This window comes from Rhinolophus sinicus, chromosome 1 (assembly GCF_057876585.1).
Source record: "Rhinolophus sinicus isolate RSI-liver-muscle chromosome 1, RSI-T2T, whole genome shotgun sequence".
NCBI classification, from domain to species: Eukaryota; Metazoa; Chordata; class Mammalia; order Chiroptera; family Rhinolophidae; genus Rhinolophus; species Rhinolophus sinicus.
The window spans coordinates 146069115-146081024 of NC_142501.1; the positions used below are offsets into that span (position 1 = coordinate 146069115).

An 11910-nucleotide genomic window follows, 5' to 3' on the forward strand; every position below is an offset into this window, starting at 1 on the left:
TAATTCTGGTATGTTCATACAATAGAATACAGTGCAGTTCTTTTTAAAATGAAGTAGATCTATATGTACTGACTTGGGAAAATATCCATGACCTATTGTTATAAAGCTGGGGCTAAGTCAAGAAAGCAGGTTATTTTTTTAAAGATATAGTTTTCTATAATATAGCCAACATTTCAAGTGTACTAAGCACCTTACCTGTCTTATCTCATTTATTCCTCACAACAACCCTATGATATATTTCCTCACTTTACAGATGAGGAAACTGAGTCAAATAAATAAATAATGCAGATATCTGACTGAGGTCATGTGCTTAGTTACTCTGCTATACCCGGGAATCAATAATTCTCCCTTTAACTTAGACTAGCTTGAGCTGGGATTTTCTCACTTTCAACCAAAAGAATCCTAATAAACAATCCAAATATAGATCAATAGAGACTGGATAAGTTATGGTACAATAATACTACAATGCAGTTTTTAAAAGAAGAAACTACATATATTAGTGTGAAACCCCAAATATAGGGAGAAGAGCAAGTTTACAGAATAGTTATGTGTGTGTATATGCATGCATGTGTGCATGTGTGATTGTGTGTGTATGTGATTTTATTAATATATACACACAGATACTTAGGAGAAAGAAAAGGAGACAATATTCCAAAAGGTTAATATTGGTCACCTCTGGAGGTTGGGTTGGGCAAGACTTTCACTTATTATTTTCATACAGTTGTGTATTTTTTTTAATTCTCCCAAAAGCATATTGTACTTTTATAAAACTTTTAGACCAAAAATAACTGCAGGACACTAACTGTGACATATTTATGTTATACAACTCCCTACTTCATTGCCTCTATTCTATATAAGAGCAGAGGACTGGGCATTTGGAGACCCAGGCATCTAGTACACGCTGTTTCAAATGTGTTCTATAACATTGGGGAAGTTGGTTTGCTTCCATGGGCCTCAGTTTCTTTCTAAGAATGGTGCTTAAAAGAGCTGCTCTCAAAGGAAGGAAAAACCAAACTCCTGCATTAACCCAGAGGAAAAACTGTATTCAGAGGAGATATTGAATCTAGTAAATATTTTTAACCTCCATGAATCTTTGACTTTATCAGTTTGGGCTAAAGTCAGCTTCAAGCATTTCACGGTTAGTCACCATATCCAGAACACTGTACCAATTACATATAATTATCCAAGATTCAGGGAAATGGGGAATTTGAATAAATCTTGGCTGTCAACAATGACTCCACTTCTCTCATAGTGAAATTCACCATCGCCTGAGAGGGAAAGAGCCACCCACAGGCTGCTGATTGGGAATGGATATTCATGAGAGAACAACAGTAATTGAATACAATGCTGATTTTATTCCAACTAAATAAAGCAACGCACAAGTCATCTGTGCAATAAGCTTAACTGGAGAGGTAAAAGCCAAGAAACAATGATTTTGGTTTCTGTTTTAATTATCAGTCACTTCACATGGTTCTCTTCCACACCTTCTCTCAGAAAATGTGGGTTAACAGATGTCATGCAAAGAAACATAGGAAAAGAGAAAAAGAGGAAATGAAAGTCATCTACTATGCAGTTGAAGGTGCTTCCTCCAATTTCTCTTTTGTAAACTGCTCCATCAGCACGGTCCACTTCGGATTATTTTAATATCATGACGCCCTTCCCTGCAAATTGAACAACCATAAAAACACATCTATTACCTACCATATGGACACTGTCCCACTATTTGTGTCAAGAAGACCCATGTCATTGTACATTAGATTCCTTCTAGGGCAACATTTACTTAAATCATTTTTTAAAGCTAAATCAAGGAAACAGTGAGGGTGAGAGCCCCAAATCTGTCATTTTTCTCCCTTAAACCAAGAGCACAGGGCATTAACCCCAAAGAATCATTGTGAGAAGACCTAAATAATTCACTGAAGACTGAGGTCAGAGAATGGACCCCTGACACACAAAACAGCACACCTGGAGGAGGAGTCATGGTCACCTGTCCAGGTGTGTTACAGGAAGGGCATCAGGTGTAATACACTTATTACTTAGCATTCTCTAGGTAGAGTTATAAATACCTATTTCCTGAATAGTGCTGTAGGGTATGCAGGTAATGTGCACAATGCCCCCTGAATTTAAAAGAACATTAAATATTCCACAGAGCTTAAATATTCTCTTAATTTTGGGAAATCACCCATACATGGATAACAACATAACTTGATTGTCTGGTCTACAGTTGCATACGTCACTCTCTAACTTTGGCCTAGAAAATGCACTGTGTCTTTTGAAATGTCAGTCTGAAAACAGATTTATGTTATATTTGATTCTTTCATCCAAGAAAAGAATCATTATTTCCTAAGTAATCAAAATTCAAGAAAAGGACTAAAGAAAATTTGGCTATTCTATACTGTACAGTTATGTTACCTGATTTTCATGCACAGAGTACACTCGTTGGGATAAGTGGACATATCACTTCCACACACAGGGTCAAAGTTTCTGGGACATCCTGGTAATTTATACTGATCGCAGTTTGGCTACAAAAGAGAAAGGAAGACAGAAACTAGAGCATAACTTGAGACAGTCTCATCATTAAATAGCTGAGGGGAGTACAAAGTCCCATGTCTCCCGAGATTTCCTAGAAACATCCTTAAAAAATATTTCTATTTTCCAAATAAAGAAAAAAGATTTTTCTAATGCAAAAATCAGATGCAATGTTGAAGCAATTGTTCAATACCTACTATGTAAGATAAGGCTCTCCAAGGAAGGGTCAGTCGGCTGATTTTTAAATTAAAGTCCAAGATATGCCACCATACCTACTTTACCATCCTCCAGCTTCATAATTTGCACTTCACTACTATTTCCATGTGAATGTTCTATTACATCCCACCTTAATCCCTTGACATAATGCCAAGACACCCTCAGGAATCTCATCTTTTAGTCTGTACTTTTAAGATACTGGCATTTAACTACCAGCACTAAAGAAAACAGCAGGTTCAAAACTGGACCTTAATGGTTATTATGGGTTTAATTGTGTCCACCCAAAAAGGATATGTTAAAGTCCTAACCCCCAGTACCTCAGAATGTGACCTTATTTGGATATAGGGTCTTTATATAGGTAATTTTAACCAAGTTAAAATAAGGTTATTAGAGTGGTCCCTAATCCAATATGACTGGTGTCCTTATAAAAAGGGAAAATCACACACTAAGGGAAAATCCTGTGAAGACACAGAGAGCACAACATTTACAAGCCAAAAAATGTCTGAGGCTACCTGATACTAGGAGAGAGGCATGGAACAGATTCTCTCCCTCACAGCTCTCGGAAGGAACCAACCCTGCCACCACCTTGATTTTGTGTTTCTGGCCTCCAGAACTGTAAGACAATCAATTTCTGTTGTTTAAGACACTCCAGTTTGTGGTACTTTATTACGGCAGCCATAAGAAACTGATATGGGGTCATGGAACTCAAGTCTCTGATTTAATGGAATTGAGACCAGAGAGGTGATATGAATTGGTCATACTGATCAGATTACTGAGTGCAGAGTCCTACTTTGACAAAAGGTTAAATATATAGTCTGCTACATTTCTGTTTTTTATATACATAACATATTTGTTATATGTATATACATATATGTGTATGTGTATATATATATATGTATATATATGTATATTTTGTTTGTTTTAGTAAATGGTAATCACCTTTCCTTACATCACAGTAAAAGAAGTCACCCTGTTTTAGCACTCTGAATAAATGAAATACACCTTTCTATTGATATTATCTGTTTTTATAAAGACTTAAGCAGGACTGGCTAGAGGCCAAGCTCTGAAATAAAAGAGGTTATGCTGACCCTTTCCATCTTCTGTTCAGCACTCTCCACTCATTTAGGAACACTACGTGTGCCTGCTGCCCCAGGCTCACTAAGATGATGCCTTCCAGGGCTGCTCTCACAGGTAGAGGAGACGCCCTCTTATCCAATGAGATTGAGACAAGTGGTAGTTGGTCATTGAATTGAAAAACTCAATTAAAACAAGAAAACAGTAACAAATAATAATACGTACCATAAACATTTTATCTTAAAACATATCAATGAAAACAAAATTGTCAATCTTTTGCTGCAAAACAATGAAAAGGCACATGACCACTTGTAATGTTAGGTCTGATCGTCTGATTAAGGTCAAGCCAATGGGACATAAGTGGAATTGTTGTGCAGTAGCTTCTGGGAACCTCCTTTTAAAAGAAAGCTGGTACCTGTCCGCTGCTTCCCCGTTTTTATTCTTCTTTTTCTGTCTCTCCATTCCTGCTGCTGGGGGCATGAGGCACTAACCTTTCTTTATCTTATAGACCAGGAGGACAAAGGCCACTTCCTAGGGTGGCAGCACTGTACACTGTTATTTTGAGTCTTGGTTACTTGCAGCTGAATCTAATCTTAAATAATACAAGAGAGAAAAAACCTATCTTTGGAGTGTTTCACTAATTAGAATTCTGTGTGCTATCACTGCAAAATCACACCCATAGTAAATCACCTATGATTTTCTGTTTAGGTTTCTCTAAAACAGGATTTTTCAACCCCTATGCACATTTGGAACCAGATAATTCTTTGCTGTGGAAGGCTGTCCTGTGCTTTGTGGGATGTTCTGTAGCATCTCTGTTCTCTATGCACTAGATGCCAGTATCAGCTCCCAGTTATGACAATCAAAAATGACAGTCTAAATGTCTATTGGGGAGCAAAATTTCCTCCAGTTGAGATCCACTGTTTTAAAATACAGTGAGAATTTAAATACACTTGCAAAACAACATAATATACAATTTTTTAAAATCTTTCCCCAATGTGTTACAGTTATTTCACCTGTACCTAATTCAACAGAAATACTTTTCAGCAATTTGTCTTTCACGAAATCTTCCAAAAATGTTCAACACAGTTCTCATCTGAAGTACAACTTCATTTCTTGACACTCATGTTTGTGTTGTCTTTACATTTTTTGTTAAAATAAGAATGGCAACCCTCATAATAGGTTGTGAACACACACTTGAGTCTCAGTAAGAATACAACTTGACTGATGGGAAATCAAGTCTACTGGCATACAAGAGAGTAGTCTATTTACAATCAGTGAGTGCTCGATATGCTGTGGAAATTGTTCAGAAAGGAGAGAACCATTTTGTGTTTGTGAGTTGCTTAAGTGGAGGGTTGTTGAGTGTGATTTTACTGTTAACAACTAGTCTGTGGTGGATCCACACAGGACTGTGTGCATGTCATCTTGGAAGCTCATGAAAAATACATTTGGGGCCTCACCCCAGACCTACTCAATCAGAATTGCCAGGGGTAGAAACTGTGTATCTAGAGGTCCCTGAATTCTGATTCAGCTGGGACTGGGTTTAGGAACCCCGCTCCCAGGACTCCTGGCATCCAGTTCACTTTGACTACTTGGTGAAAGCTAAGGAAAATGCACAGACACACACAATTTGGCACACAAATTCAGGAAACCCCTGCTCTAGACCTTTCATGCCTCCCTTCTTTAAACCAAGACATATCTTGCCTATGCCCCACTCTCTGACTGACCAGGTAAACAACTAGCTTAATCAAAATCAATCTATGCCTGAAAGTCTTAGGCTTTTTTTATATTCAACAAGAGTTTTCAAATGCTTTCATCTCAAGTGACTAATATATGACTTTTGAAGAGCACTAACAAGCTCGTAAGGAAGATTTTTTTCTTTTTTTTAAACAGAAGACTTTTGATGTCCCTCAGATCTTTGAGGAATCTGCCCAGCTGGAAGGTCATATTTGTGTTCCAGTCTGTTTCCAGTCTCATGATTCTCATGATTTCAAAATTAGGTTTGGCTACCTACCATTTAACTTTATGACATTTGGGTTACTCACTTCCTGGATTTTCTCTGAGCTGAGGTATAAGGCTGTATGAACAAACACGTTTTACCCTTATCAATGAGGTCAAATAATTTCATTAATTATTCTCCCATAAAATTTTAGTTTTATTCATTTACCCTTGCCAAAGGAAAAAAATTCAAAATAGATTCATCATCTAGGGAAGCTCTAAATTATACCCTACAAGGTGCCAACTATAGGAAGTCACCCCCGGCAGACTGTTCCTCGGAGCTTCAGAAGACACTTCTCTGGGAGACAGCCACCTGGCAAATGTATTTATTCCTTAGAGTCATTTTAATTTTTAGAGAAGGATGTGATATACTTTCAAATAATTCTCTGAGGTTTATACTCTGAGACTTTTCTTCTGGACGGTTCTTAAACACTTTATCAGACATATTCCCTTATTCATTCAATAAGTGAACACGCTAAGATTTTAGGATAGGTATAAAGAAATACAAAGACAAATTCAGTCCTGCCTGTAAAAAGTTTCACATCTAGTAAGGGAATCATGGTGGTCTTAATGCCTCATAAATGAGCTTGGGATCCTTTCCTCCTCTTGAATTTTTTGTAATAGTTTGAGAAGGACTGGTGTTAATTCTGCTTTGAATATTTGATAAAATTCACCAGCGAATTCATGGGATCCAGGACTTTTGTTGGGAATTTTTTGATTACTGATTCGATACATTAGTAGTGATCAGTCTGTTCAGATTTTCTGTTTCTTCTTGATTTGGATAAGCCATCGTCCTTGACCCCAGGAGTATACAGTTTATTGGGGGAAGACAGGTAATTTCAATTCAATGCTATGATGCACTGGATCCACCATTTCCATGTGACCTTGGCGAAGGGGATAATAATGGTACTGACTTCATAGTGCTATAAAACATTGATTTATTATATATAAAGTATTTAGAACTGCGCTTGGCAATAGGAAGTGGTATGTAAGCATTTACTGTTGAAGGAAACCAGAATATGTTACACCTAAAATATGGCTCTTTAACATAAAAATTATTTTGACCTAAAGGCAGTTTAAGAAGCAGTAAACCCAGGAGAAGCTCCTCTCTCCCCCCACCTCCTTTCCTGTCTAAAAGCAGAATATAAATTCTCCTTAACTGGGGATGATTCTAAACTCTTATTAGCCCAGAGATGTCACCAGAAGAATCTGGAAACAAACCTTACCCTATTAGTTTCTTCCTATACATTTAGCTTCCCATTTTTTGCTGCCCTTGGAAGCTTAAAACCATTTTCCTTTGTCCTGTCATTCTACATATTTACTGTTCTTTGTTAAAGATGCTACATAAGCCAGAGTTTTAAGCCACCTCTTTAAGTTTCTCATCTCTGAGTACTCTCATGTGTATGTGCAGTGTACATGTTAATAAACTTTGGTTTGTTTTTCTCTTATCAATCTGTCATTGTTAATAGGGGCCCCAGCTGAGAACTTAGAAGGGTAGAGGAAAGATTTTTTGATGATGATGATGAAGTATAGGTTGAATGGAAGCACAGAGAAAGTACATTTATATACGCTTTGGAGGAAGAAAATGGGGTGGAAAGGCTTCTGTGACGAGGTCTACTCTGAATTGAATACTCAAAGTTAGCTAACCCCTTGAGGTCAGTATTTTCCATACATGTAAAATAATAATATCTATCTATCCTACAATGTCATTGTGAGAATTGAGAAACTGTATATACCAATGGGCAATGCCAGACCAGATATTAAAATAGAACTCTGACCCACAATCTGCAGCAACCTACCCAAGAAACAAACTCATTATTTAGAATAACCAGCCCAGAAAGCCAGCCTGCTATAAGTTAAACTTGTAAGAAATCAGATGACTATCTCTAGTGACAGTGCAAGAAGCCAAACAATAGCCTCTGTAACAATTGGTCCAAAATGACTGGGATTTGATTAATAACTGACAGCTTCCCCATTTTTGTCCCCACTTCCAACTTAGGACTAATCAGAGAAAGCCAAATATTCACTACTAACCAATCACATAGAATACTGACTTCTAGTTACCCCGCTGACAGATTCCGCATGCCAACAGCCTCAAATCAGGGCACACCTGAAGCCTTCCGTCCTCTCACCATAAATATTTCCCACTCATCTGCCTGCCTTTGAGTCTCAGCCAAAATACAAGGGACATGGTTGACTCTCTTGTTACAGCAAGCTCTGAATAATTAGCTTTCGTTTGTTCTCATTTGCTTGGTCTTCATGTGCTTCCACAGAATTTGATAATGTACTACACAAGAAATGTCTAGTACACATCATAACTATTAGGCCAAGGACCTTCTGAATCATTAAAGGAAACAAAGCCCTGAGTCCTTCAAAGCCTGATCTACTTTCAACCAAAATTTACGTTTTTGATCTGTATTAAAAAGCCTGCCTGGGAATCTGGTTTCTAAAGCAGTCAACAAGTTTCAAAAGTGGCAGATCAGAACAGAAAAATAGCCTCGACCTCAAATTGTTGTGGGTGTCAGTATATTAATAGAAACAATACAAGTGGTTTCCTACTTACTGTTCTATATTCTGAAAGTTGATCAAATTGATGGTTCACAGAGGCTGCAAGAAGAAAACAGACATTTAAAAGTATGTGATTAAGGTCAATTCTTGTTCATAAGGGGCTTTTGAAATCCAGCTTGTGATTTGTCCAAGCTACACCTCCTCCCTTTCCCTCTGATGCCTGACTTGTTTGAAATAGCCCTTGACCCACTCCCAGCCCCAAAGATATTCAGTTGTTTCCTGGTACCTCTTCCGGCAGGCACACAAAAGAATATTTGGTACGGGTTCCATAACTGACCACTCTAATAGGTATGCTTGAGAAAGGACTATGGAGCTATGGAATAAAAATCAGAGAAGTAACTCCTAATAATTCATGATATTCTTTACCTCAGCAGCTCAGGGTCACCAACACAAAGGGTAACAAAACTTAACATTAGGTGTTACCACTTTACCTACATTTTAGAATGGGCGTCAAGTGTAGGTGGATTAAAGCCCCTTTCTCATAAGCCCCAAGTGCCTGATGCACTTGACATTCATCATTCCTAATGCCTGCACATCTCCGGCCGAGGTTCACTAGGGCCACTGCGTGCATAAAAACCCAACTCCTGACTTTGGTTCCAGAAAAATCTGCTTTAAGGGAGAAAGAGTAGTCAGCGTGGTGTCACTAAGAAGAAGCTGGGAGGGAAGCCCAAACGACAACTAGAGGGTCTCTGGCTCCACAGCCACTCCCTCTCACCTAAAAGTTCTCGTTCCTCTAGGACCGGAAGGGTGAGGAGGGGTTGGCTAACCGCCAGTAACCAGAGCAGAGAGGGACGCCAAGGCTGCCTGGGTACCGGGAAGGGTAGTAGCTGGCGAGACCCCATCTCATTACTCTGCCCACGAGGCCAGCTGATGAGCGTTACCTGCCAAATCCCTGGCCAGGAGCAATAATAGCACCAAGCTCAGCGCCACCAGCGCCATCCTCCCTCAGCAGCTGGCCAACGGAATGCTGCGCGCTCCCGTGCCCTCGCAACACTCAGGGCGTGCACAGGTCTGACGCGAGACAGGGTGGGGTGAGGGAGGCGCGGGAAATGGGAGGAAAATGGAAGGAGGGACAATGGGGGAGAGGGGAGGAAGGGGAAAGGCAGGAAAGGACAGGGTTGGGGAGGGCAGGGGAGGAAGTAAGGAAGGGAAAGTAGAGGATGAGCCTGATGCTAGCTCCCTGACTAACACCCCACTCTCCCATCCCGCTGAGGATGGGAGTAAACGATTAAGGAGAAGCTCTCTCCCTGCAGCAAACAAGAACCTTGTAAGAGCCCTGGGATACAACCTTGTGTGCAGTCAGTCAACCCCTGTTTCTTCAGCATCTACTCCGTCCCAGGCAGTGTTTTGGGGCTGAACTCAGCAAAGAAGTTCCCTGCTCTCAAGAAGCTTTCTAGGGTAGGTGCTGGGGGTGGGATGACACAGGGAACTCCAAAACAAGTGAATAAATACAATAATTTCTAAAATTAAGTGCTAGAGAGTGGTGGGGAAGGGGAAGACTTTCCATTGGGAAGTCAGGAAAGGCCTTTCACAGATGGCATTTGAGCTGAAAGCTGAAGCATGAGAAGAGGGAATCATGGGGAATCCTGGGGAATGCTCAAGGCAAAGCAGGTGCACAGATCAGGAGGCAGGAGCCAGTTCAGTGTTTCACCTGAAGCCCTGGGCAAAGGAGGGAGAGAGAGGGGGAGATGGAACTGCAAGGCCAAGGTCCCCCCTGTGGTGGGGTAGGCCATGATAAGGGATTTGGATTTTTTCTGGTTGCAGTGGTAAGCCAAGGGAGGGTCTTAAGCCAGGAAATGCCCCTGATATGACTTATGTTTTAATAGATTGGATGAAAAATAGACAGGAGATAGACTTGTTGGGTGGCTTTTGCAGTGATCCAGGAAAGAGATGATGGCATGTGTAAAGAGGGCAGTTATTCTGTTCCTAAGCAACTAAGCACCTGCTCCTAACTCATGTCACATTGGCTGTTGTATAGTCACAGAGCTAAATATCTCCAGCCTATAGTCAGTGACACTGTCTATTTCTCTGACTTCTGTATCCAAGTGCCTAGCACTGTGCCTGACACAAAGGCAATAAATGTTTGCTGAATAAGTGAATCCTTGGCCAGCCCGGTGTCTCAGGTGGTTGGAGTGCCGTGCTCCTAACGCCAAGGTCATCGGTTCGATTCCCACATGGGCCAGTGAGCTGAACCCTCTACAACTAAGATTGTGAATAACAGCTCTCCCTGGAGCTGGGCTGCCCTGAGCAGCCAGAGGTTGGCATGGGCTCTGCCAGGAGCGGTGGATGGCCAGCGTGAGTGGTTGGCAGCCAGCGTGTGCTGCCTTCGGCTGCTGTGTGTACTGCTGCTGGAGCGGCCGTGGGCGATCATGTGCAGTCGGTGGCCAGCGTGAGTGGTGTGGGGAGTGCAAGGCTCATAATACCACCAGCACGGGCCAGGGACCTGTGTCCTACACAACTAGACTGAGAAACAACAGCTTGAACCGTGGTGGGGGGTGGAGGGGAGGCGGAAAAAGGAGGGGGGAAATCAGTGAATCCCTGAAATGTTACACTGACATCACAACAAGGTAGTCAACCAAAAAGAGGAAAACATGGGATCCAGGAAACAGAAGTCCAATCCAAGAAAAAAGCAAAGGGAACTTGTAGCCAGCAGTATAGCAGTCTTAGAGTTCAGCCAACTCAGATTTGAACAAGCAAGAGTCTCTGGGAGACAGTTTATAGAGAATGACATAGATAGATAAGAAATGAGTCTTACAGTAAGTAATTGACATAGATTTACACCAAAGGGGTAAGTTCGGGGATTGATTGTAACAAGTACATAAAAAACTAAGCAAGTAAAAAAAAAAAAAAAAAAGATAGATATTGTCTTCATGAAAAACAAAGTTGTTCAATAATATAAACATCAATCACTGATCTAACCAAAATTATAATTAACTATTTGGGGAGAACAGGAGGAGAGGAAGTGTGCACATGGGTGGTGGGTGTGATAGGAAGTGAGAAAGAGTTAATTTAAATTTTAATACTGAAAATCAAGGGATAAAAATCTAAACCTGAAAAAACCAAGAAGAGGTTTTTACACATATTATTTAGAGATGTGACGGTAAATACCCACGTTGTACAAATTAAAAGAGTACAAATTGGTTTCTTACGGAAATTGGGAAATGAGCAGGAGGATGACAGTAGGAGCAGCCCACTGTTATTATTCTTAACAAACGTTGCATGTTTTATGGGCTGAATTGTGTCTCCCAGCAAATTCATATTGAAGTCTTAACCTCCAGAACCTCAGAACGTGACTGTATTTTGAGATAGGGCCTTTAAAGAGATAAATAAGTTAAAAATGGAGTCATTAGAGTGGACCCTAATCCAATATGACTGGTGTCCTTACAAAACAAGATTAGGACACAGAGAACACAGAAGGATGACCATATGAGGACACAGAGAGAAAACGGCCTTCTGCAACCCAAGGAAAGAGGCCTCGGAAAAAACCAAACCTGCTGACACCTTTCTTGATCTTGGACTTCCAGCTTCCAG

General features: G+C 40.4%; 1 protein-coding gene across 1 annotated transcript; it reads right to left on the reverse strand.

Annotated features, from left to right (window-relative positions):
• Positions 1 to 1342: 1342 nt before the first annotated feature.
• On the reverse strand, positions 1343 to 9532 carry SPINK2 (serine peptidase inhibitor Kazal type 2). The gene is made up of 4 exons (XM_019740091.3): positions 9261 to 9532; positions 8375 to 8418; positions 2410 to 2519; positions 1343 to 1661 (listed from the first exon to the last, which is right to left on the reverse strand). Exons 1-4 carry the CDS (start codon positions 9316 to 9318, stop codon positions 1616 to 1618), a joined length of 258 nt encoding a protein of 85 aa, XP_019595650.1. The 5' UTR covers positions 9319 to 9532; the 3' UTR covers positions 1343 to 1615.
• Positions 9533 to 11910: the final 2378 nt, after the last annotated feature.

Bases quoted from the DNA above. Each gene is read 5' to 3' on its own strand.
- SPINK2 (XM_019740091.3), bottom strand. From the start codon at position 9,318: ATGGCGCTGGTGGCGCTGAGCTTGGTGCTATTATTGCTCCTGGCCAGG. The intron at 2,520-8,374 runs GTAAGTAGGAAA...TCTCTTTTGTAG, and splicing joins AACTTTCAGAATATAGAACA to CCAAACTGCGATCAGTATAA. The intron at 1,662-2,409 runs GTAACATAACTG...TTCAATTTGCAG, and splicing joins ACTCTGTGCATGAAAATCAG to GGAAGGGCGTCATGATATTA.